At 46.7% G+C, this 27,334-nt stretch overlaps 1 protein-coding gene across 1 annotated transcript; it reads left to right on the top strand.

Moving 5' to 3' along the window:
- On the top strand, positions 1-27,306 carry CHFR (checkpoint with forkhead and ring finger domains). Its single transcript, XM_007955038.1, has 17 exons — positions 1-130; positions 4,198-4,297; positions 8,412-8,521; positions 9,351-9,410; positions 9,549-9,785; positions 11,740-11,880; positions 13,592-13,751; positions 15,465-15,619; positions 15,692-15,854; positions 17,739-17,878; positions 18,587-18,706; positions 19,256-19,339; positions 20,137-20,207; positions 21,081-21,168; positions 23,200-23,307; positions 25,144-25,216; positions 27,264-27,306. Exons 1-17 carry the CDS (start codon positions 1-3, stop codon positions 27,304-27,306), a joined length of 1,983 nt encoding a protein of 660 aa, XP_007953229.1.
- Positions 27,307-27,334: the final 28 nt, after the last annotated feature.

Here is a 27,334-nt window from a genome sequence, read left to right as displayed (position 1 = left end):
ATGGAGCAGACCGAGGACGGAGAGCAGCCGCAGCATCCGCCGTGGGGAAGGCTTCTGCGCTTGGGCGCCGAGGAGGGCGAGCCGCACGTCCTGCTGTGGAAACGGGAGTGTACTATTGGGCGGAGGAGAGGTACGGGGCCGCCGGGGCCGGAGAGGGATGAGGGGCCGTAGCCGGGCGCGGGCTGTGGGGGAGGGGCGGGGCGAGGGGGAGGGGCAGCGCCCGGGAGGCGGCCGCTTGGCAGCTTGGAGGCCCCGCGGCGGGGGGGGGGGGGGGCAGGGACGTGGTGTGCGCTCCGGCCCTTCCGATGGGGTACTTTCTGGTGTAATAGCTGACACTTACTGAGTTACTTGTCTGCCTGTCGTTCTTTTACGAACTTCATGCAGCTTCTTTAATCTTCATTGCAACTGCTTGAAGTCTTTGCAATGAATAGATCACTAGAATGCCTGTATCTTCTGAGGTCATTATTATGCAGTGTCTTTTCTGATCCAGTGGAATGAAACTAGAAATCAGTGACAGAAGGAAAACCGGAGAATGAACACAATGAGAAATTAAACTGCCAATAGGTTTAAAGAAAGAATTACACAGGAAATTAGGAAATACTTGGAGAGGAATGAAAGTGAAACCACAAAATGCCGAAATTTAGGGGATGCAGCTAAAGCATGCTCAGAGGAAAATTGATACCAGTAAATGCCTGCATTAAGAAAGAAGCAAGATCTCCAGTCTGGCATTTTGTTCTCACTGCTAGCTCCAAGAAAAAACTCAACTGACATTGAGTCCATTGCAACTCATAGCGACCTCCATTGGGTTTCCAAGGCTGTAAATCTTTAGGGAAGCAGACGGCCTCATCGTTCTTCAGCAGAGCAGTTGGTGGGTTCCAACCACTGAGCTTTTGGTTAGCAGCCAAATGCCTTAGCCACTATACCACCAGAGCTCCTTAGGTCTAAGAATAAACCAAATAGAGCCGCTCAAATAATTGTTTAATGAGTCTAGTAGGCTGAAGGAGCTCTGGTAGCATAGTGGCTAAGACACTTGCCTGCTAACCAGACGGCTGGCGGTTCAAACCCACCAGCCACTCCTCGGAAGGAAGGTTGGGCAATCCTACTTCCGTAGTGATACTGCCTCGGAAACCCAAGGAGGGGTCGCTATGAGTCGGGGCCGACTCGACGGCACATAACAACAACAACAACAGTAGGCTGAAGAATTGAACAAGGGCACAGACATAGCAGAAGTGTGCTCTTTACTGCCTCTGGACTTAAGTGACCATCTGGGTGTTTGAGTTCTCTTACAGCTTTTCTCTAGGGAGAGAAATGTGCTGGACAGGTCATCAAAAATGTCTCATTTATCTGACAATTCGTGACTCTGCTTTCAGACTTTATACTTTAACATAGAGAAACCATGAGAACTATTGAGAACCAAAAGTTAATTGGGTTTCATTGTACTCTTCGTGACATACCTGATCTTTTTTTCTTTTATCAGTCTTAAATCCCAACATGAAGTTTTTGGGTTTTTCCCATAACTTTGAAAATATTTACATATTGTTAGAATGTTAGTCACTGTTAGGACACCGTATAATCTCATTATGGTTTTGATGGCCTATTTCTTTGATTGTTAATGATATTGAGCATCTTTTCCTGTGCTGGTTTGCCATCTGTATGTCGTCTTTTGTGAGGTGTCTGTTCAGATCTTTTGTCCATTTTCCAATTTGGTTGTTGGTTTTGTGGTGGTTGTTACTGAAAGTTTTTTTTTTTTTTTTTAATAAATTCTGGATACAAGACCTTTGTCAGGGAATTATTTTCTAGATCATTCTTCCAAATCTGTGTCTTGTCTTTTATCTTCTTAGACAGTGTCTTGAAGAACAGAAATTTTAATGAAATCCAGTTTATCAGTTCTTCCCTTTGTGATTTGTGCTTTTTGTATCCAATCCAGGAAATCCTTGTCTGACTCAAGATCACCAAGAAAAATTGTTCTCCTAGAGAATCTTCTAGAAACTTTACAGTTTTTATAGTTTTAGTTTTTGTATTAGTCTGTATGTTCTGTCCATCCTTAGATGAATATGTTGTTGTTGTTGTTGTTATGTGCCGTCGAGTTGGACCCGACTCATAGTGACCCCTCTCTTGGGTTTCCGAGATAGTATCACTACAGAAATAGATTGCCCCATCTTTCTTCTGAGGAGTGGCTGGTGGATTTGAACCGCCAGCCTTCTGGTTAGCAGTTAAGTGCCTTAGGCACCACGCTACCAGAGCTCCTTAGATGAGTATAGCATTGTTTTAATTTCTGTAGTTTTCTAATCAGTAAATCTTATTTTCTGGAATATGAGTGTAAGAATCGCATGGCAATGAGGGTGTCTGACCGCCTCTCACTTCACAAGGGGGCAGAGTCACCATCAGCAGCATCAACCGAAGGCTGATTCCTATGAAGTGAGGGTTAGACATACCTGCACCTTCCAGCTTTCCTGCCAATTCTGACACCAGCCATCCCTCCCGTAGCATTCTCTACTTGGCTGCTGATTTCTGTAATTCATTGCAATGGCCATGCAACATAAAGACAACACTCATACTTATGGAAGTAACAGACTACAAATCAGGGTCAGAAATGAGTCAAGACAGTTTTTTCTCAGCCATGCCTATAGACATACATCTCTCTGCCCAGCCCAGGCAAGTGTAACAAAGCTAATTCCTTTAGTAACTGCCCAGAGACACCCCATTCTGCCATTAAGCCTCTTGCTCAAAGGCCCTCAGCTTTCTTGCCCCATGGGCTAGGAAGTGCACAGTGCCATCTCTTGCCGGTCTTTTGGGTCTGCTGCTGTCATTTCTCTGCTGCTACTTCTCACGGTGTTTCATGTTACAGTTCTGCCTCTCCCTCTTTAGTCTAGGATGTTGTCAGCCTGGGCATCCTGAGTCTAGAGGACACATGCCACTTCTGGTTCTTCTTTCTTGGTAGTAGTGAGGCCCTGCCTTTCTGCCTGAGATGGCTAATTTCAAGCCTAGTGGAATGGCAAAAGTGATCAATATCGTCCTTAGAGTTCCATCCACCTTATTTATATGGTCCTACCCCCACAAGGGAGCAGTGCACTTTATATACACCATTGGTAATCTATTCAATCCCATTGGTGGACCACAGGTACCTCACTTGCATAGTCCCAACCAGTCATTTGGTGGAAGTTATAAGAACATGGAGAGAAAGGCGAAGTACAAGCAGTCTCTCACTTCAAAGAGTCCTCCGACTTTGTTGTTTTTCAAGATTGCTTTGATTATTTTGTTATTTTCCTTATGAACTTTAGAATCAGCTTCTAAGTTTCTGAAACATTTTTGGAAACGGATTTTTATTGGGATATAGTGAAGCTGTGAAACAATTGTGGAACATTAGCATTTTAATCATACTGAGTCCTCTGATCCATAGCTTGGTGATAGAACAAGGCTTTAACCAGAGAAGGGTTTGACTGATTAATCAAAATTAGGATTCCCATTGTGTGACCCATGGAAAATAAGGCTTACCTGTTGACCACCTCCTTGCTACATTCTTGTTAATTGCCTTTAATGTCTAATATTTTTTTATACAGTCATAAAATACTGTTAAGATTAGATATTAAAAGCTTCTGAAATTTTTTTTTCTTTTGATATTTGGTGAGAACAAATTATTTGAAGATTTTTCCCTTGCATTTAGTGAGGATATAATGATTGTATTTAGATGTACATGCATTCCTCTCCTGTTTTATATTATCTTACATGTATGCATATGCCTCTAGTAATTTGCTCAATCATGTTTTCTGTGGTTCTTTGTTATTACTGCAATTAAGTGATGATTTATCAAGCCAAAGATTGTACAGAGAAGAAAATTGGTTCCAAGTTAAGATACTGAAGAATAAATAAGCCCTTTGGTTTTTTTTAAATTTTACTAATACTAATCAGGTTGACTATATATGTGTGCATATTACAAGGTTTATGTGTAGTTGTAAACCTTGATAGGGTATCCTGTTAGGTAATGAGAATTCAAAAAGGATAAAGGAGGTATTCCCTGTCCCTTTACTTTGGGTTAATACTCACATGATTTTTTTCTTTATCTTTGTATATTGCTTGGTTACCTTTTGTTTCCTTGGGTGCCTACAGTGGGAATCCTGATTTTGTATTTCATACTTTGGTTAAGCAAAGGACAGTTTTATTCATAATAATAATAAATATATTGCTCCCCTGTTTCAGGTTGTGACCTTTCATTCCCTGGCAATAAGTTGGTCTCTGGAGATCACTGTAAGATCCTACTGGATGATAAGTCTGGTCAGGTGTCACTGCAAGATACAAGGTGAGCACTTTCTGAACTTCTTTTATTTCCTCTTGTTACTTAAGGAGCCCAGCTTAAAGTGGGTATGTTGTGTGCTGTGATTCAGGAGGAGAAAATGACATGGTGTTTTTAATGAGAAAATAATGGCTCATTTTTCTGCAACGTGGAAGTTAATTTGGATCTCAAGGTACTAAACCAAAAAAAGACCAAACCCATTGCTGTCAAGTCAGATCTGACCTGTTTGGGTTTCGGAGGCGGTATTACTATGGAAATAGATTGCCCAACCTTCCTTCTGAGGAGTGGCTGGTGGGTTTGAACCGCCAGCTTTGTGGTTAGCAGTCAAATGCCTTAGGCACTATGCCACCAGAGCTCCCTTTCAAGGGGCTAGCAAGTGTATTTTCTGATTTTTGAGGATGAGTAACTCAGTCAGATTCTCAGTAACACTTGAGTATCAACAACTCTTCTTAATGTATTCAAAATAAAGCAAAAAATATCCTAGAAATAAGACTTCAAAGTGCTTGGAAAATTTATGCTATTTAGAAAACTGTCCAAGTTTGATTTCTTCTTCCCCTAAATCAAAGAAATCTCTTGTGGGTTTTTAAAAAATTTTTGAAGAAATTCTTCTACAACTGAAATAGTAGAAGTGAAAAGCATTTCATAATCCCACGTACATATTAAAAACGTATATGTAAGTGGTAGAAATGTCGCCATCCCTGCAGAAGACCTGGTTCAGTTCCTGGCCAGTGGACCTCATGTGCATCTGCTGCCCATCTGTCAGTGGAGACTTGAATGTTGTTAGAAGGCTAACTAGGTTCCAGTGGCTCTCCCTGACTAAGATGGACTAGGAAGAAGGACCAGGCCAGTGAGAAACCTCTGGGTCACAGTGGTCCAGTCCACAAGCCATCATGGAGATGGCACAGGCCCAAGCAGCATTTTGTTCCATGGTGCATGTGGTGGCCGTGATTCAGTGGCCAACTTAACAGCATGCAACAATAGCAGTTCCATGTAAAAGATTATACTACGCATACTGTTGTGCTGCCTTTTCTTTAACTCAGCAATAGTTACGGATTACTTGTCATGCCAGGATGTCTAGATCCCTCTCATCTTTTTTTAACATCTCTTCATCTTATAAATTATTAGTGATCTCCCTTACTGGTAGACGTTTGAGTTATTTTGAGTTTTTCTTCTTGTAAATGACACTGAAGTGATGCTCCTTGTCCAAAAATCTTTGCACACACGTTTCAGTGTTTCCTTGGGATAAATTTTTAGCGAGGGAAAACTGTTGGAATGTACTTATTTTAAATTTGGAACATGTGGCCACCTGGCCTTCTAGCAGCAGCATGTCAAAGGTGTACTTTCCCACTGAAGGACTATGGGACCTGTGTACCATCAGGAGCTATGAGATTCTTTGATAGCGGTTCTTGGGGAGAAGACTAGGGAGTAACATCCATTATTAGGAAGAACTGGTGTTCCCTTCTTATTCTAGAAGGTAGCAGATCAAGTGATGTACAAAGGTCAGCATAGCATGGAATAATAGAGTGCTGGTCCTGGGTCCACCCTGCCTGGTTCAGGCCCTGGCTTTCCCCTCAGGAGCTATAAGACTGCATGAGGTTCCTGTGGCTGCAGTAACAAATTAATCACAAACAAGGGCTTTATTTAGCACCACATAAACTTACTTTCGGACAGTTGTGGAAATCAGAAGCCTGACTTGGGTTTCACTGGCTGAAATCAAGGTGTGGACAAACAAACACCTCCTGGTGACTCTAGGCGAGGATTCCTTTCCTTATCTTTCCAACTTCTATGCCACATCCCTTGGCTCCTGGCCTCCTCCTGTTTTCAAGCCAGTAATGGCCAATTGAGCTTTTATCACAATATTTTCTCTCTTTCAAGGACCCAGGTCATTAGATTGGGCGCACACAAGTGATCAAGGGTAATCTCTCATGGAATGATCAGGTGGGGCCTAAATGTGATCACAAGGCCCTTATAAGGTGGGGGAGGAACTCAGGTCAGTCAGAGAAGGAGTGGTGAACGTGGAAGCAGAGGGTGGAGTGATGCAATTGGCTGGTTTTGAAGATTTGGGAAGGGACCACAAACTAAGGAATGTGGTGGCCTTTAGAAGCTGGAGAAGCCAAGGACTTTTCCCTGAAGCCTTCAGAAGGAACACAGCCCTGTGGATGCCTTGGTCTTAGGACTTCGACCTACAGAACTGAGGGAGAATAAATTTGTTGTGGGTAAGTCCCCACGTTTGTGATGGCAGCCACAGGAGGCTCATGATCTGCTGTTGTGGTCCCCAAGCTGGTCAGGAGGTGGTGATGCTCTGGCCAGAAATGTATTGTCATTTAGGTGCATGCATTTGCTCTTGCCTAGAGCCTGTTTCTAGGCTCATTGAGGACTGAGCACTGTGGGTTGGACTGCAGAAGGAGGGGTACGGATCTGTAGGCAGAGCTGAATGCAGACGCAGAATGAACAAAACTAGAAATCGAAGGCACCGAGTGCTGGTGGAGTCTGAGGAGGACGAGGGCAGCAGAGCATTTGAAGCCACAGACATTGTAGAACTCTTTTTTTTTTTTTAAGTAATTTTTTATTGTGATATGGCTGAAAGTTTACAGAACAAATTGGCTTTTCATTCAATAATTCATACACGTTTGGTGACATTGATTGCAGTCCCTACAATATAACAGCACTCTTCCAGTTCCTTCCTGTGTTTACTGTTTCCCCTTGTCCTTCTTTCCTATTTCTTACTGCCTTCTGAGCTTTATCTCAGGCACATGCTGTCCTTTTGATCTGGTATGGTTGGTTATTCTAATAAATGTCTACTTCCCTGGTGTTATTGTTCCCCTTGTAGGCCTGTCCATTGTTTGGCTAGAAATTGGGCCATAGGGGTGAGTTCAGTTCCAGGCTTGAAGGATGTCTAATCACCACAGTCTTGAAGGTTCCACCAGTCTCTATCAGACCATTAAGTCTGGTCTTTTTTATGATTTTGAGTCTCGTTCCATGTTTTGCTCCCACTCTGTCTAGGATCTCCTATTTTGATCCCTTTCAGAGTGATCAGTAGTGGTAGCTGGGCAACATTTAATTTTCGTCCCAGGCTCATGGACACTGGTCCATTAGTCCTTTGGACTAATCGTTTCCTTGCATATTTTATTTTCTTTACTCTGCTCTGGACAGGAAGAGACCAATAGTTGCCTTAGGTGGCTGCTCAGAAGCTTTTAAGACCCTAGTCAATACTCACCAAAGTAGGACACAGAACCTTGTGTTTGTGGACTGTACTCTATAGTTGAGCTTGATGTTCCCTGAGGCTATATTCCTGAGCTGTTCCAAAACTCTTGATGAGACTGTGATTGCCAGGTTCCTTGTTGGTAAGGGAGTAACCAGCAAGTTTCCTCCCAAGAGAATTGTGAAGCGGTGCTTGGATATGTCTGTCACTCCTTTGAGCATTTTATTATTTATAAATAGTAATAATGAGTTCCATTCCTCATGGTGCTAGAGAATAATTTAAAAAAAAAAAAATCTGTTGTAATTTGAGTGAGAGTCAACAGAGAAAATTTCTTTTCCGTGTAGCAGTTCATACACATTTTGTTTCATGACATTGACTGCAGTTCCACAATGCCACTCTTCCCTGTAGTTACCTCTTCCCTGTGCATTCTTCTTTGCTGTGCTTTCCTGTTCCCTGCCCCTGCCCCCCCCCCAGCTCCCTGCCCTGTGGAAACACTGCCCACGATTGATTGCTCCAAGAAGTGTATCTACCTGATATAAATGTTCACCTTTTATTGCCTGTCTCTTGTTTGGCTTGAAGCCACTGGAGTGAGTTCAGTTTTGAACCTGAAGGGGGTCACTAGGGGCTAAAGTCTCGAGGGGTCTCACTCAGCTCTATCAGACCAGCAAACCTGGTCTTTTTTTTTTTAATGATACTGAGTTTTGTTTCACATTGTTCTCCCAGTCTGTCCAGGATCTCCTGTACTGATCCCTTTCGGAGTGGTTGACAGTGGTAGCCGGGCACCAACTAGTTCTGGTGTCATGGTCATATAGGCTGAGGATTGCGTGGTCTCCTAGTCTCTTGGACTAATTCTAGAAGGCAGTTTTTAACTCCAGATTCTTTTAGGTATAGTAAGTTGCATTGTTGTCTTCTTTACAGTACCAATGGGACAGTAATTAATAAGTTGAAGATTATTAAGAAGCAAACCTGCCCTTTGCAGACGGGGGATGTCATCTATGTCGTGTACAGGAAGAATGAGCCGGAACACAGTAAGAAAGCAACTCCTTTTGAGGTTGACCATAGGGGTGCCACAGGGCATGTCCTGCTGATGTTGAAGAGCAGACTTTTTGGTGTGGATGGGGCCTCTCCAAGAGTGGGTGGTACAGCTGTTCACCATCCTTTAGGGATATTCCACGCCGTTAGCCATAACGCCAACAGTAGTCGAGGAAAAGTGAATGGAGATCACTTAGCTTGTAGAGTGGATGACATTAGAGTCATGAAGAGTAACACCTGGGAAGGATACTAGAGGACTTGAGTGGTTCTGTTCTTGGTGGCTGTACAGGTCAAGACAAAGGTTGGACTGGGCCCTGCTTCAACTTTCCAGCTCCATGTCTGTGTTATGTTTCTGGGAAAAGAACAATGCAGGACAGGTGCTTAGGGGGTCCTTACCAAGGACAGGGGAAAAAGTACTTCCAGCCAACCGATGGGAAGGTAGAGCACAGGAGCACATGCTCTCCAGGTCACCTTGCACACAAGCCCCTTCACAGAAGGGTCTTGTACCAGCTGTTGCAGTAGCATGGAATTGTAACAAAGGCATAGATTGTTTACCTTCTCATCTCTTTGCCTTCCCTTTGTCTGCCTCCTGATTCCGAAATTTGTTCCAGAGGTTTATTTACTTTACAGTTGGTCAAGAAGGTTTTAGTCATTTGTTTTAAAATGTCTTTACTTGGCCAGTTTTGAATTATTGGCTGAAGATTCCAAAGGCAGTACAACTGAAGTGGCTGGTGGGAGACAACAGAGGATTTTGGGACAGAAGCAAGCTGAGTTCTCACTTCCTCGTGGGCCAGAGTGCCTCTGACTTGATTGGTTTCCTTGTAGATGTGGCCTACCTCTATGAATCTTTAAAGGAAAGACAAGGCATCACACACGAGTCCTTTGGTGAGTGCAACTGCCACAAAGCTGTGGAGGTCCTTCGGATAGAAGCCTCTCTCCTCCAGCTCTAGGTCCTTTGTAAAGCAGCAGGGGGACCCCCCAGGCCCAAAGCGCATTGTGGTTACAGAATTTTTGTGGTTTCAGAAGTGAATAAAGAAAATGTGTTCCTCATGACCAAAGACACCTCAGGAACAGGCAGTGGTGGTGATGCCTGGGCCCTGCCCCCACCACCTAGCACCCCACCGTGCTCGGAGGAGCCACAGCCATCAACATCAACATCAGACCTCTTCCACACGGCCTCTACCTCGTCCATGGAGCCCGCTTCTGTGGGGCAGGGGCACCCCTCTGCATCCGGTGAGACTAAGTTGCCCGTCCTGCCTGATGGCTCACGACAGGTCCAAGGGGCCAGCACTCTTGACCTACCCTGCTGTAGAGACAGATGAGTCACTGAAGGCCTCAGAGGTGTAGTGGCATAAGATTCTCCAAAATATGATTTTCATGGTGGGGATGTGAGAGGTTCCAACAGCCAGGCAGTGCAAAACGGAGCATCCGTGTGTGTGTGCAGTTTTGTTGGGATACGCTCTATGTTCTGGAGAAGTCACCCAGTTCAGTGAACTCGTGGCATGTAGGACACTTACAGGGCTGTGCCGTCACCACCACCCAATTCCAGAACATTGCATCATTTCCATTAGCAGTTGCTTCCCATTCCTTCCTGCCCATAGCGCAAGACAACCACTAATCTGTTTTCTGTCTCTGAATTTCCCTACTCTGGATGTTCATGTATTAGAGTCAGGCAATATGTGGACTTTTGTGACTGGTTCCTTTCACTTCACTTAATGTTTTCAGGGTTCTTCCAGAAGAGCACATGAGTTGAAACTGGTTTTACAGAGACTGTGTCTTCCAGCACAACCTTTTTCCCTTCTTGCATGGTCATCTAGATGCTGAGGTTATCTAGGTGTGGTGCCATGTGAGCGTTCCTCATGGGTGGTAGTTCATGAATATGTATATATATGTATCTCTTAAATTGGGTCACCCTGCACATGTTAATTTTCAGTTTTATTTTCTTAGCTATTTTGTATTTTTCAGATTATCTTTGGAAGTAACTATCCAAATATAGTCTTTCTGAGATTCTTGTTTGGGACAGAATTGACAGGGTGGTCCTCCCTAATATTAAGCTTTTGATGCTCTTAGTGATATTTTATCACTTTCTGCACCTAGTTGGGGATAATTCTGACTTATTCATGGAAGTCTTGGTTCTCCTGTTCTTCGATTGCAGCTGTCTGTAGTTTTTCTGAGACTAAGAGCCTCTTGAATCTCAATTAGGATGTGTGGGGATACACGTAACGGAAAGCCTCACAGCCTAATCAGGAGTCTGGGAGACAGCCAGGTCGGTTCTCAGTCCTGTCACGGCCCCCAAGAGCCCATCCTTCTCCACCTCAGCAGGTTGCCTCTCTGTCCTCACGTTTTTCACTTTGTAGTTACAAAGTGGCTGCCCCTGTTCTGAGCATCGAAACAACATTCAAAGACAGGAAGCAGAGGGAGCCTCAGTGAAGAAAGATGGAGATGGCTCTGTTGGTTCCTCTTACCCAGCAGGGCATAGCTGCCCCTTTACAGGGCATTCTTATTTTCAGACCTCTTTAGTTATTATTTTAGTGGGATTTTGGGAAGGAGAAGCAGCAAACACAGGGACTCAGTATGTCTTCTGGAGTCTGAGAATCTTCTCCCACATTTGTTGTTGTCAGACCCGACTCATAGCGACCCCTCCTTGGGTTTCCGAGGCAGTATCACTATGGAAGTAGATTGCCCCATCTTCCTTCTGACATCACTTGAACCTATTTCCGTTTGTTGTTTTGTTCTTTAGCTTACTAGTACTGTGGCTGTTTGGGAACACAGGCAGTCCCACGTCTCCTATTTTTGATCTCCTTAAGGCCTTACAGCATCTGCCACCTTTCTTGTCTAGGGGCACTTTCCAGATGCACATTAAAGGCCTTGGTTCTCGGGGCTCTGCAGTTGCAAACAAGGCTGTGAACAATAAGTGCTGCACAGCCCCACCCACTGTTTGAGGAGATGAGAGCAGCGGCTTAGAGAAAACGGGGGACAGGAAGGTTCCTGCCAGCCCATCTGCTGCTACACTTCCAAACCCTAACTCATCTGAACTCACTCTTCTTTAACATGATTATGTCACATCCGTGAGTAAGAGGAAACATAAACCCTCAAGGTGGAACATGCTAAAATACCCTTAAGATAGGCCATCTTTGATTTCTGTCACATATGGGACGTTACTCGAGTACGTGGACAGAACCTGCCGTTTCCTCTCCTGCAGGCCTCCCCTCACAGGGATGTGGTCCCACCGTGGCAGGTGAGGAACCCTCCAGCTTTGTGTCTGTGCTTCCTGACAGAGAGGGCACACCTTTGTCTTTGTCGGTGCCTCAAGGTCTGGAGGACTGGGAGCCCAAGAGAAAGAAGATGAAAGGAGGTGAGAACTGGCCGAGCTCCCTGTGTGTATCTGCTCTGCAGACTGGTCACGCCTGGGATGGACAGTCCTCCCTGCCTTGGAAGCTCACTTTGTGCTGAAGGCAGTTGCTCAGTGTTTCCTTTCTTTGGTTTGCATCCTTGGGCAGAGCTACTGTCCTTACGTATCCTCTTTGCACATACTCATGGTCTGGGTCCATCGTTCTGCTAAAATGCCCTCTGCCAGATGCAACAACTGATACCTTATGCTCTATTCTCTGTAAGTAGTAACTCAGATCTCCACGTTAGAGAAATTTAAAGAAAAATCTACACTTTGAAAATGAAAGTTAAAAGTATTGTAAGAAATACTTGGAACGCAGCTCCCAAGGGCGGCTGCCAGGAAGGGAATGGTCTGATGCTCTTGAGTCAGAAACTGAATTGAGGGGCTTGGGAGGGGGGTGGAAAGAATTGCAATCAGCACATACAGCATATACCAAAACCAAAACCATGCTTACTGCCACCAAGTCGCATCTGATTTGTAGTGACCCCTCCTTGGGTTTCCAAGCCGGTATCACTGCGGAGGTAGATTGCCCAACCATCCTTCCAAGGAGGTTGAACCACCAGCCTTCTGGTTAGCAGTCAAATGCCTTAGGCCACCAGAGCGCCCTACGGAGAATAAGCAAGTATAAAAATGAGGCGATTTTTAGTTCCAGCAGAAGTGAATGTTGATATGAGGAAGAAAATGGTAGTACAGTACTGGGCTTGGCAGTGCAGGTTGCTTATGTAACCTCAGTAACAGATGCAGTGTAGTGACCAGTGTCAGTGTCACACAATATTGGGAGGGGAAGCTGTCTCCCTCTACGTTAGTAAAGGCTGTGAGACAATGTCTAAAACTGATACATCATAACTCAGAAACATGGAAGTGCACACCAGAAGTAGCCAGGAGGTATGGAAGTTGTTTTCTCGGAGGAGGGGCACAGGCAGTGAAGAAAGACTGGGCAGGGCCTGCCACTGGTGCTTTCTTTTCAATATTTGACTTTCAAGTGTGTACACCTTTAATTAAAAACAGAGAATAATGTATTTTTAGTATGTCATGACATTCCACCAAACCAAACTGCTGTCAAATTGAATCCAACTCATAGCGACCCCTCCTTGGATTTCCAAGGCAGTATCTCTACGGAAGTAGATTGCCCAGTCTTCCTTCCGAGGAGTGGCTGGTGGGTTTGAACTGCCAGCCTTCAGGTTAGCAGTCAAGTGCCTTAGCCACTGCGCCACCAGAGCTCCCTCTTGTGACATTAGAGCAAAAGAAAAAGAAGTAGCAAGAAAATAGAAGAACACTAAACTTAATGAAAGCCCACTGTTAACATTTTCCAGTGTTTGCTTTCCAGCCTTTGCTGTGTACCTGAATCCTTGTGTTTGTTTGCTTGAACAAAATTGATACTATGCACATGTATCATTTGGCAGCTGGAATGCATCACCTAGTTGTCATATTGTATTCAGAACATCTTTTTCACAACATAAACTATCACTCTAAAACAACATTGAAAATTTTTGGCATGGGATACCTGTATCTTGGGCCTTCTAAATCAGCATGTGTGTGGCAAGCCTCTCTTTGTTTCTGTGGACGATTGCAGCCCGAGATATTCTGGATCTGCAGGCTGAGATGTTCACAAAACAAAAAGACCAAGTGTTACTTCCTTCTCAGTTGTAACTGAAGCTGCCCTGTTCACTCACAGATGGGGAGCCTGGACTGAGCCCTCAGCTGCTTGTTGCAGACCCCTGTCAGGCTGCCTTGACCGGCCATGAGGACAGCCGAGCTGCGGCTGTGAAACCAGACAGGATGGAGGAGACACTGACCTGTGTCATCTGCCAGGAGCTGCTGCATGACTGTGTCAGGTACGATGAGGGGATGCCAGGACCTTCACATGGTTGCCACACATCTGCCTGGCTAGGGAGTACAACAGGATGTCCCCACATGGGGCAGAGGGCCACTGGTGTGGACAAGGGAAAGTCCACTGATGGGACCACTTCTAGCATCTTCATTGTTTCCAAGTTCAGGAAACGTAAGGTTTGACATAGGATGAGGGTCCCAGGAATAACAGCTCAGGGAGAACTCTAGCCTTGCCCCTTTTGTGACACTGTGTTACAGCCTGTGAAGCAAGTGAAGTGAAGATCTTTATGTTCCCTTACTTCTCTGCCCCTTCTGTTCCTGACATTGCCATCGCGCCTCCCCAGCCCTTCTGAACTCCCATGGCCCTAGTTTCTTCTCATTTACCAGATGGAGCCAAAGTATCTTCAGCGTGAGTGACAGGTTTCCTTATGAGGACCTTTCTCAAAGCAGTTAGATACAAGAACATTTTTGGTGCCATGGTTGGTGCCACATCCACTGTTTGGGGATGGGTCATGGTGAGAGGAGGGACCATACCCATGGAGGCAAGGTGGAGGCTCCATTGTGTGTGCGGCTACACGGCAAGGCTGCAGCAGGAGATGTGACTGAAGGTCCCGCTGAGTCAAGAGAGCTCGGGGTTAGGTTTTCTTGTTGTATGATTTAAACAATCCTCAGCCTGAGCAAGGCCATCTCCTCTGGGGGAGAGCCCAGGGTCCCTGTGAGCCCAGAGGTCCCTGAGCTGTCTCTCTTTCTCAGAAGGCCCTGCAGTCTGCCTATGACATCCTTTCATCTCTGGAATGTAGCCTAATGATCTCAGCACAGACCTGTGTGTCCCAATGCCATCCTCAATGCACAGAGGACTGGAGACCCTCCCACATTGCACAGAGCACTGTAGGACACCCCCCCCCCACACACACACACACTGCACAGAGGACTGGACTGCAGACTACCACCAGTGCATAGAGAATGGCAGACCTTGCTACACACACACACACACACACACACACTGCACAGAGCACTACAGACCTCTCCCCACTGCATGGAGGGCTGCAGACCATCCCTCCCCACAGGATTGCAGGACACCCCCCCCCCAGTACTGTAGACCCCCTTTCACACACACAGAGAACTGTAGGACCCCCTCCCACTGCACAGAGGACTGTAGACCTCTCCATATACACGCACACTGCACAGAAGACTGCATACCCCCCAAAGTACTGCAGGCATCACCCCCCAACTGCACAGAGGGCTGCAGACCTCCTCCCCACATGAAGATGACTGTAGGATCCTCCCCCCAACTGAGACCTGCAGGTCCCCCCACACACACACTGCACAGAGGACTGCAGAACCTCCCCATACATACACACACTGCACAGAAGATTGCAGAACCCCCCACAGTACTGCAGACACCCCTGCAACTGCATAGAGGGCTGCAGACTTTCCCCCAACACTGCCCATAGGACTGCAGGCCCCCTCCCCACATGTGTGTGGCAAGCCTCTGTTTGCTTCTGTGGATGATTGCAGCCTGAGATATTCTGGGTCTGCAGGCTGAGATGTTCACAAAACATGAAGATACACATGCAGATGACTGTGGGACCCTCCCCCCAGCTGAGGACTGCACGTTCCCACACATACACACACATATAGACACATACACTGTACAGAGGACTGCAGAACCCCTGCACTGTACAGGGAACTACAGCCCACCCCTCACGTGCTTTCAGCCTGCAGCCGTGCATGCACACCTTCTGTGCTGCCTGCTACTCGGGCTGGATGGAGCGCTCGTCCCTGTGCCCCACCTGCCGCTGCCTAGTGGAGCGGATCTGCAAAAACCACATCCTCAACAACCTAGTGGAGGCTTACCTCACCCAGCACCCAGGTAAGCTGGGCCACCAGTCCATGGGTCTGCCCCGCTGTGGGGCTCTCTCTGAGGCTGTCCTCTGAATTCCAGACAAGGGCCGAACTGAGGAAGAAGTACGAAGCATGGATGCCAGAAATAAGATCACGCAGGACATGCTGCAGCCCAAGGTCAGGAGGTCATTCTCGGATGAGGAGGGCAGTTCGGAGGACCTGCTGGAGCTGTCGGACGTTGACAGCGAGTCCTCAGACATCAGGTGATGCCCTCACTGAATGAGAGGGTGGGGACGAGGGGTACACTTAGCTGCTAGGGGAGAGTATGTCGGGCTGAGCTAATGGAGCTAACGTGGTTTAGCTGCCTGGCTGAGATCCACCTGAGCTGGCATGTGGCTTATCTGTCTGGCTTTCCGTATGTGAACACACACGCGCAAGTTTTTAGCACAACAGAATCTGATAGAACTGTTTCTGTATAGAGGGAATCGTGCAGTGCATAGGATTTATGGTTTGCTTTTCATGTTTAATAGTGTGTTGGAGTGTATCTTTGTGAAGACTGTATCTGCATCATCTTTTGAAATGATTCTGGGAGGGTTTGTGTTTTGAATAGGTGTGACTACTGTAATGTTCCCTGTTGGATAGCTTTGCTTTCTGAACTCAGCAGCAGTGCCATCCTTGCTTTATAATTCTGTGCATGTCTGGTTTTTCAGGAAGGTAAATGTGTTGATGTAACTTAGTTGGGCGGGAAAACGTGGGCTCATACCTTGCTGCATGCGGCTGCAGTGCTCCTCAGGTGGGCAGCACTGGTCTCCCCTGTGGGCGGCAAATGACCGTGCTGACATGCAGTCCCAGCATTCTTCAGTCTTTGCCAGCCTAGTAGGAGAAAACGGTTCTTTTCTTGTTAATGAGGCCAGGCATTCATTTTTAGTTTCTGTTTAGTCAGCTCTTCTCCATTTCTCCTCGTTGCTGCCATCCTTGTCAGGCTTAGGCTTCCCTGAGCAGAGATGCAAGAAAGTCTCCTGTATTTTCTTAGGCTACCTCCATGGGTTCTTTCCTTTATGTTTCATTTTGTTCTTTAAAAATACAGTGGCAAGTGATTGAGGGTGGTAATGGGCTGGGGTGCCAAGCAGGCCACTGGCATTACCCATGGGGCACTCTGCTCTGACCCTGATGGAGAGCATGCAGGGTGTCTGATATCTCCCCTCAGTGCAAGCCATTGCACTCCACTGAATGGGACAGGCTATTTGATGCCTATAAGTGTGGTTTGCAGTCACCCACAGGAGCAAGCAGGGCTCTGTCAGAGCCTCAGAACTGTGAGGGTGTGTCCTGTGTGGGGAAGGGCAGACACATCCAGAGTGGTGGCTGGGTGTGCTGAGGTCTGTGTGTCACGCATGTTAACGGAGCCTTGCAGCAGTGTCCAGTCTCTCAAATGTGGCTGATGAGGGCTGGGGCCCTGGAGATGACCACAGACCGGGGAACCTGGGCAGGGACAGCTGGCGTGGGAATGGGCATGGCTGCCCCTGACTTCTCTGTGGTCTGGAGAAGCTCATCAGACAGTGGGAGGGCCCAGGCTGGCCCGCCATCTCAGATGTGCTCCACGGCAGACTAGCAGCAGGGCCTGGGATGTGGCTGAGAACTAAGGAAGGACAGATCTGAGGAGGGAAGAGGGGTGAGGTCTGGCAAATGTCAGGCACAGTGAAGCCAGACATGGGCTTAGTGTAATGGCATTGCTAGAAAGGCCCCATGTCTGGCCCTCTTTTCTGAGAGACCCAGAGAGTCTTGTCACATCCGGGAGCCAGGCATCAGATTGACATGTGCTTGTGAACGCAGGGCCCACAGCCGCCCGTGTGGACATTGATCGTAGATGCGTGCTTGTGAGTGCAGGGCCCACAGCCACCCATGCAGACAGTCATGATTGACGTATGCCTGAGAACATGGGGCCCACTGCCGCCCGTGTACACAGTCATGATGGACACATGCCTGTGAACCTGGGGCCCACCACTGCGTGTGTACACAGTCATGATGGATACATGCCTGTGAATGCAGGGCCCATGGCTGCCCCTGTAAGCAGTCATGATCCTGTGAGTGCAGACCCACCACCACCACCTGTGTAGGTGGTCATGTCTGCTGCTGTGCTTTTCTTGCAGTCAGCCATATATCGTGTGCAGGCAATGCCCGGAGTCCAGGAGGCAGGCACAGCCCCCACCCGGCCCCGGGCCAGAGAGCGAGCAGGGTGCCCTGCAGGCTCCAGGGGACGCCCCATCCACGTCTGCCAGCCTCCCAACAGGTGAGCCAGCAGGTGAGCCACCTAGGCTAGCACTTCCCACCGGCAGCTGGACCTCAGTCACACCTGTGAATCACTCTCCACTTACTCTGTTGATTAGCTCACTGTGGAACTTTCTCCATCAGTGTCTTGCTTGTCTCTGTCCTCTTGTGTAAAAAATGCTGAATGTCACCTGGATTGGTTTCTGTGGTGTGAGCTGGCCACAGTGGCCACTTGTAGGGATTAGGCTCCTGCTGTGGTATGGTCGGATGTTCCCTCCTCCTAGTGCCCAGGGAATGCCACCACCTTGTTTCGCCTTTGTTTTCTGCAGTCCATTTGGGACTAAGAAACCAAACGGTTGTGTCCATGTGTGAACTTGGTCAGAGACACAGAGCTCCCGGTGTTGTATAGACCACAGTTGTGCAAGCAGTGCCTGGCCTTTTGTTTTTCTGAAGGGCACAGTTTTCTCTGGAACAGAGACATACAACCTGCTTTATTGTCTTGCAATACGCTTCACGGGCTCACTCTTCCTTTATGGATAATGATGGAAAACCTTCCCCTGACCTTTGAAATCTTACAGCTGCTGAACCAATACAATGTGTGGTTATTTTTCACCCTGTTGGTGCTTAACTGATTGAGGTGCTAGACCCCCATCTGGCTGCTGTGTTCTGTGTTTCTCATACCTTCTCCTGAGGTTTCTCTCTCCTAACGTGTGTTTTTTATTTGACACAGTGGTCCAGGACTATGTGTGCCCAGCTCAGGGGAGCCATGCTGTCTGCACATGCTGCTTCCAGCCCATGCCCGACCGGCGAGCAGAGCGCGAGCAGGACCCTCGTGTTGCCCCGCAGCAGTGTGAGTGCCCTGGCCTATGGCCTAGGAGAGCTGGGTCCTCTGCTCACCTCCACATCTTGGGGCCTGTATCTTCAGTGTATGTATGAAGTGAGGCTCCCACCTCCCTCTCTCATCTGCATGGCCATTGTCCCTGCACGGTGGCAGGTCAGGGGTTGTCTTCCCCCTGGTTGGGAGTTCCCACAGGTGGTGGTTTTCTCTTCCTGCAGGCTCTGTCTGAGCCCCTTGCCAGCATCAGCACCATGGCCTGGGCAGCTTCATTGTGTAGTGTGTCACTAGACGTAAGAGGTGAAGCATGGATCCTTGTCCTGATTGGCAGTTTCTTGATCACTGTCAAACAGAGCTTCTCATTCATTTAATGGCTGTTGGGCTGAGCATGTGTGTGATGTAGGAGTTACTGGGGTCTGGCCCACTTTGAATTCCATGAATCCCAGTCATCACAGAGCAGGGGCACCTTGTACACTAGCTGGGAAGTGGGCTCTGTTGTATGCTCCATGAAAACCTGAGTCTGATGTGGAACAACCCAGCCTGACCCCTGTCCTCTGTCCCCAGGTGCGGCGTGCCTGCAGCCCTTCTGCCACCTGTACTGGGGCTGCGCCCGGGCCGGCTGCTTTGGGTGCCTGGCCCCACTCTGTGGTAAGGCTGCCCTCCCCCCATGTCTGTCATCGTCTTCCTGTTCTTTCTTCCTAACTGTGCAGTAAGTGATACCCAGAAAACCCTGGGAGGAGGGAGGTACCCTGTTAGTCTCCACATCAACACCTGCTTCTTCTGCTGAACTGCCATTCTAGAATCATCAGACCCGTGGTAGGTCAGAAGCAGGCAGTGGTGGCAGTTGGAGGAGGTGTTGAATTCACAGTGAGGTTTAGTTACGTACACAGAGCGCCAGCATGGACAGTGTTGCCGACCACAGCTTTGCACGGCACTAGCCCAGGCTGTGCTTTGGGTCACTTGTTCTGTGTAAGAATTTAGGCACACCTCATTTTATGGCACGTCACTTTATTGTGTATCACAGATGCTGCTTTTTTCACAAATTGAAGGTTAGTGGCAACCCTGCCTCGGGCAAGTCACTTGGCACCTTTTTCTCGATAGCATGTGTTCACTTCAAGTCTCTTTGCCCCATTTGGTAATTTTCATGGTATTCCAAGCTTTTTCGTAATGCTGTTGCATGATAGATGACAATACAGTAGAAACCTCACCCTTATGTGTACTGGGAAGCCAAAAGCTGTGTGTGACTCACTTTATTGCCACACTCGCTTTCTTGCAGTGGGCTGGAGCTGAGTGTCTCGAGGTGTGCCCGTGTATTTCACCATGGAGTGCCACGCTTTTCTAGAATTTTTGCTGGGAGGGAATGTCATTGTATTAACTGCCAGGCAAGCAATATTTGCATAAAATGTCCTTACAGAGCAATAATGTGACTGCCTTCATTTCAACAGAACTCAACCTTGGGGACAAGTGTCTGGATGGTGTGCTGAACAACAACAACTACGAGTCAGACATCCTGAAGGTATTGTGCGTCAGACCGTGTGCAGGCTTCAGGAAAACCAAGCACAGGCCTCTCAGACCCTCACACATCTCACTGCTTGAGGGATGGGCTCTGTCGCCTTTTCTTCCACCAAGTTCTCCAGTCCTCCCAGCATAGCTCATTCCCTGTGCTCCAGAATGGTGTTCCCTCTGTGCCCATCAGGCATGAGTCCCCAGGAGCTGGTTGCTATGGCCGAGTCTGGGGCTGTGCTGAGGCCTCCCCTTTCATTCCTTTCTTTTTCTGGCTGTCCTGTCCCATGTTTCAGGAAGTTAGCATGGGGTTAATGTGTCTTGTGCACCTCCACTCTCCCAAGGCTGCAGACCCAGGCTTCTGTTTGGAGGCAAGAGCCCTGCACATTCGTGGCTCAGCAGCCTCCTGTGTGGCAGAGGTTTCAGAAGTCGACTTCATTTTTCTTTTTTCATGTTGTACATGCAACCTAGTTACCCTAAGCATTTGCCCTCCATGGGCTTATGTGGGAAATGGTTACTTTGTGGTTTAAAGCCTTTTGCTTCCAGCCATCTTGACTGATGTCATTCCTTGACAATTTTTGCTTGAGAGTTGTCAGTGCTCGAGGTTCTTTTTTTCTTAGTCCATAAACTTGCTGGGGTTCAAACTAAGCAAGTACATCTGCTGTGGTCTTACCGTAGTTTTCTTTTTTCTAAGCCAAGACTGCATCTGGCAGTGGGAGGCCCCTCTCAGAGAGCCAGCTCCCCCTCCTGAAGGACAGCGGCACTACCTTCAGGGTAGCTGTGCCTCAGTGCCCCTTCTCCAGATCTTCATGACTGTGTTTGTACTTATCACCTTGCTGTTTCTAAATGCATGCCTCTGCTTAGTGTCCTCTTCTCCCCATCACAGAATTACCTGGCATCTAGGGGTTTGACGTGGAAGAACTTGCTGACTGACAGCCTGGTGGCCCTGCAGAGGGGCATATTCCTGCTTTCTGGTAAGTGCCATCCTGCCCGAGGCCCCCTCTGCTGCTGGTGCCTGGTAGCGCCTGTGCTGCGAGTAGAGCCGTGAGCGCGTGTTGGCTACTCCTCACAGGACCGCCTGTGTGTCTGCTGCAGTTCATGACTTTGGCTCCACATACTCTGGCAGAGCAATGCAGAAAGGACATAGAACTTTTGGATTTTTTGAAAAACTGAGCTTGGACCCTGTTTTACGTTTCCTTGTGGGGCTAATTGTTCCTGAGTCAAGCTACACAGCAGTCACCCTCTTGTGGGAGGTGCACACACAGCATGTTGGGAAGTACAGCTTTGTCTCTGAGAAGCTGCAGGCTAAGGTCTCGACAGTTCCAGAGCAACAGAGCAATATGGACTCTTGAGAGTCCCGTTGGGAATCTGTGGGCTCGGTCTCCATCCTGAGCAGTATGGGCAGCTCTGCACAGTGGTGTCAGCATCTTCTCGGCAGGACAGCTGCTGCTTGGTTGGAGGTTCTGACCCATCAGCTGGGTTTTAGTGCTTCCTCTTTGTAGTGGCCATGTCATTTGTGTGAGAATTATATGGCTCACTGGAAAAAAAGTGCAAGTGGTAAGGTAAGAGTGCATGATACTCATCACCAGGCCCACTGCCTAGAAAAGCAGGGCTGACAGGTTGGTGACTGCCCACCTCGTCCCTCTAAGCTCATCTTCTCACATGTGCACTTAAGCTTCCTAAGTGGAACCCCACTGCTCTCACTCAGCAGTATGTCATGGCCCTTTTCCATGCAGTAAGGACCTATGCTATGACGTTTTATTATTGTACAATAAATAAGAATTAATGTCTTTGAATTGTGATGTTGGTGAAGAATATTGAAAATACCACGAAGTGCCAGAAGAATGACCAAATCTGTCTTGGAAGTAAGCCAAAATGTACTTCGGAAGGGAGGGTGGTGAGACTTTGTCTAATGTGCATCAGACGTGTTTTTAGGAGAGGCCCGTCCCTGCAGAAGGACATCATGCCGGGCAAAGTAGAGGGTCAGCAAAAAAGAGGAGGATTTTCAATGAGATGGATGGACACAGTGGCTGCAACAACGGGCTCAATCATAGCAATAAATGTGAGGATGGTGCAGGACCTGGTAGTGTTTTTTCCTATTGTAAATGGGGTTGCTATGAGTCAGAATCAACTTGACAGGACCTCAGGACAACAATAAGAAGTTATGTTCAATTTTTCACTATTGAGAACAAATACTTCAGTTGTTGGGCATGCAGTGTTCTAGATCTGAAAAATTGTCACCTTAGGATAATAGGGTTCTTGGATAGTCATGTGCATAGTTGGCACTTGGCCCTCCCAGAGGCCGTTGTAGTTCACACCAGTGCCACTGCAACAAGATGAGCCCCTGCACCCTTGCCCTGTGGCATCTCGTTGTCTTTAGTCATGGAAGGAGAGTGAGAGGTGGCAGAGATGCTTTATTTGCCCTTGTTTGATGACTAAGGAAATCAAAGACCTTTCCATGTTCGTGGATCGTTTGCTTGGCTGGGATGTTAGCCCATGTTGGTAGTAGGCTTTGTGGATTTGTCACTTAGGGTTGTATGAGTTCTCTGTTAATTATAAAAGCGTCATGTGTATTGCAAGTACATTTTTCACTGTATCGTTAGTAATTCCACTTTGTTTATTGTACTTATTTCCATTTTGATGTTTAAATTTGTATACTCTTTCCTTTGTATGTTTTTGTGGCCCCCTTAAACATATTTATTTCAAGGGGAAACAAATAATCACTCTAGTTTTCCTCTTAGTACTTTTTAAGATTTTAGTTTTTGCTTAAAGAGTTTATTTTTTATTTACATGGAATTATTTTGCTGTCAGGAAATAAGTTTGTATTGAGAGGTTGTGTTTTCATTTTTTTCCAAAAGTCTACCGTTTTATGTCACTTTTATGACTTTTATGGATACAGGCTTTTTTTTCCCCACTGGCTAGAAGGGCTGGTTTGTCCTATAGTTTCTGAGCCAGAGTGTGCCCTGGTCACTGGCTTAGCCTGCATAAGTTCATGTTCCTTCTAGACTACAGGATCACAGGAAACACGGTGCTGTGCTACTGCTGTGGCTTGCGCAGCTTCCGGGAGCTGGCTTACCAGTATCGGCAGAATATCCCCACTTCAGAGCTGCCAGGTAAGGGGACGTCCTAACCACCCGAGGTGGGATTGGCTTCTGTGGGCCACCTGCAACATAGTCCGTGGGGCTTCACTGTGCAGAGCCCATGGAAGGGTGCAGGCTGCTGGGGAGCAGCAGATGAGATGAGGGCTTCACCATTGCAGGCAGCAGTCAGCCACCTGGTGTTTACGAAGGGACGGGCTCTGCTTACTGTGATACAAAGATAGGTGACAGCATCCTCTGGACACCTGGAGTAATTTCATTTCCTAAATTGGTTTTTTAATTAAACATTCCTTTCTAGAAATCTGGTACAGTCTAAGGCAATTACAGGAATCTTAAATTACAGCAGGGTTCCTGTCCCAATGACTCTCACCTAAGTTGGTTCTGACGTAAGTCAGGTACCTCTTTTTTATTTTCCTTTTAAAGTGTTCATTATCACTGCATGTTATTAGTAGTTTCTTTATAAATCTGATCTTTATTTGTCTTTGGGGGTTGGAAATGTTACATAATAAACTTAACACATTTAATACATGCATACATTAAAAAAGAATACACGAATCATAACAATTTGTTCTGATGTTGAAAAAGAGTTGGATGACATTGGCGATTTGTTAGTTAGTTGTGATAGTAACCCCACTTGTGGAAGCTTCTGGATTATCTGGGAATAGGTACGACTTTTCTACTCAGAAAATCAGTGAAACATGTTTGTATAATCTTTTTTCTTCTTTTCTTTATCTATTTTGTGCTAACATCTCACTATTGTCTGAATCTGGTTATTGTTATTGTTATGTGCCGTCAAGTCGGACCCGACTCATAGTGACCCCTAGCAAAACAGTCAGCATTAGGGTCCATGGTTCCAAGCAACTAAAGCCTTTGATTTAGTTTAGGAAAATTTCAGCTCATCTTTTTTCTTTTTTTTTTAATTGTGATTTGGGTGAAGGTTTAGAGAGCAAATTCACTTTCCATACAGCAGTTCACATATACTTTGTCTCATGACATTCACCACAGTTTCCCACAATGCAACAGCTCCCCTCCCACTTTCTCCCCATAGTTACCTCTTCCCTGTGTCCATCCCTCCATGGACTCCTGCCCCCTGAGCTGTCTTCCTGTGCATAAGCAGCCCTTCTTTCTTCAGCTCATTTTTTCACTGTAAAATTCTTTGACAGTTTCTCTCATTCCCTTCCTCAACGCTTGTTGTTCTTCAGCATTTCTTTCCTCTTGCAAATCTATTAAGTCCTGATCTTTTGGTTCCCTTCTTTGTGATCTGTGAGCTGCTCCATACCTGTGATACTAGGTTCTCAATTCAGTGTTCTTGCCATGTGGACCATGTAATACCAAGTTCTCAGTTCAGTGTTTTTCTGTGTGGACCATATGATACCAAGTTCTCAGTTCAGTGTTCTTTCCATGCAGACTGTACGATACCAAATTCTCAATTCAGTGTTCTTGCTGATCTTTGTATTAGAACGGAAGCAGTGTGAAGTGACTGTTTTGTTGTAAGAAGAGATTTCGTTAGTAAGTGGCTAACTTTTCTTAGTGACATGGTGACAGCTTTTCCACTGATCTCCATATTCTCATGGTCAGATGCTTGGGGCGCGTTCACCTAACTCAGCATTTGTTCTGTATCCCCTGTGCGTTTTCTTGTAACTTCTTCCCAGGAAGATACAGGGTTCCTGATATTCTGACACTCATAAGTGTGGTTGATTTGTAACTATGTCACAAGTTGATTTGTAACTATGAGCTAGCTGTAGGGTGACAAAATGCTGTTCATTTTGACTGCTGTTCCTTTTTGGGGCTCACCTCAAATTCAAGTAGCTTAACTTGTGGTTGATTTTTTCTTTTGTTTTTCCCCTTTAGTGGCTGTAACATCCCGTCCTGATTGCTATTGGGGTCGCAACTGCCGAACTCAGGTGAAAGCGCACCATGCCATGTGAGTGAGCAGGTATGGGCTGGAGTGGTGGGCATGGTCGGCTGCGGCAGGAGCAGCCACAGGTCTTGAAGCCAAAAGGCAAGCTCATTTTTCTGTCAGTTTTTGTGTAGGTATTTTGGCCAACCTGACGTAGGGATTGAAAACCTAGATGCCTTAGCTTTCAAGGATCTACCTGCAGCAGTCAGTAGTCTACTTACAAACATACTAATTGAGCCCTTATACTTTGATAAAGTTACACGTTTTGTAAAATAGCAACATATTTAGAAGCATTACTCTGTTCTGTTAGTGATGTCACGAAGTTTTTGTACACAGATGCTCACAGTGTCTTTAGCTCCACAGCCACTCACAAATCATGTTGTCTGTCAGTCCTATGATGGCCCTCCAGATTATGGTGCTCCCGACCATCTGGCATGTTCACGATGTGGCAGGTGTAAATCGTGTATGTGTCATTGAGAGCTTCCAGTGACATAGGACCCCAGGAATGTCCAGACCCTTGACTGTTTCTTTCATCCTATGAGTGGGTGTTTATAGTCGCTATGGTGAAACCACTCCTGTAGTTCTTCCCTGTGGGCTGTAAGAGGCTTCTTCGCACTCAGGTTACTGCAACTGAGAGATCATTTGTCCAGGGATAATTTCCTGACATCCATTTTGAACATTACTGAGGTGTTAGCTGGACATAGCCAAAACTCCCATGAGTCGGTGTTGTTTCAGACTATTACGTCACCCCAGTCAGCAGCTTCTGGTTTGAAATGAGTGATATGAGAGAGAGGTGAGGATGCGTGTAGACAGCAACTCCCTCAAGGAATCGTCTCGTGGGAGAAAAGCTTGCTTTGTGTTAGAACGGAAGCAGTGTGAAGTGACTGTTTTGTTGTAAGAAGAGATTTTGTTAGTAAGTGGCTAACTTTTCTTAGTGACATGGTGAATAAGGGATGAGAGCATCCCCGTTCCATTCCACGTGGATTGTGTCTCATTTCTCGCCTGGGGCTGGTGTCAGGGAACTTGCAGTACCTAAGGGCACTCCCATAGACCTGTGCTTGGAAACCTTTTCTTCAGGAAAACTACCTAAAATGTGTTGACTTCTGTGCCGGTTACTTAGTGCCACTCTGACGAGAAATTTACCACAAATGGGATGGCTTAAACAAACAGAAGTTTATTTTTACAATTTGGAGGCTTTAAGTCCAAGTTCAAAGTGCCAGGCTCTAGGGGCTCAGTGAAAGCCCCTCAACCTTGGGGCCCACCTCTGCCTCCTGCTCCCAGCCCACTGGAGCTAGAAAGGCATTTCTTCACTGGCTGCTGCGGCTGAGAAGCCCCAAGGTTGACAAGTCAAAAGGCACAGTCCCGATGTTACCAAACCACACGGCAGGCCATTAACTTAAGTCCATTGTAAGTCCCAAGCTCGGCAGAGCATGGCAGACTGCTGAGCAACGACATAGCTACATGCAGGGTCCAAGCGTGCCATAGGCTAGAGACCATTCTCAAAACTTCTCATATACAGGAAGCAGACCACATACCCAAAGGCAGCTACTCAGCTGCTCCCAGTAGATTCCACCATGGAGTTGATTACCAGTCTCTTCATGGGGAGTACTACATCCAGCTGCCCAGCCACTCAACCAGGCCTAGCCAAGTTGACATACAAACATAACCATCACAACTATTTTGAAATGTTAGCGAGGAAAAAGAAGGCTACCTTTGAGGGTGAGAGAGCTCTGGTGGCATAGTATGTAAGGCATTTGACTGCTAACCAGAAGGCTGGCGGTTCAAACCCACCAGCCACTCCTCGGAAGGAAGGTTGGGCAATCTACTTCTGTAGTGATACCGCCTCGGAAACCCAAGGAGGGGTCGCTGTGAGTTGGGTCTGACTCTACAGCAGTGCGTTTGATTTAGTTTTTTTGAGGGTGTGTTTCTTTGAGTGTATTAAAAAATACGTTGTGTGAGTTCACACACACGTGATTTGTTATGTAGTTCTTCCCGTATGTTTTTAGAATATTCTTTATTAGAATAATTATTTGTTGCTTTTTTGTATAATTTGACCATGTTTTCTTTGCAGGAAATTCAATCACATTTGTGAACAAACACGGTTCAAGAACTAAACATCAGGTGAAGCCCCGAAAGGACTGG

This window comes from Orycteropus afer, unplaced genomic scaffold, assembly GCF_000298275.1.
Source record: "Orycteropus afer afer isolate SDZICR_OR568_19922 unplaced genomic scaffold, OryAfe1.0 scaffold00489, whole genome shotgun sequence".
Taxonomy (NCBI): Eukaryota; Metazoa; Chordata; class Mammalia; order Tubulidentata; family Orycteropodidae; genus Orycteropus; species Orycteropus afer.
The sequence above is the reverse complement of the archived record's forward strand: the minus strand, read 5'-3'. Positions and strand labels throughout refer to the sequence as shown.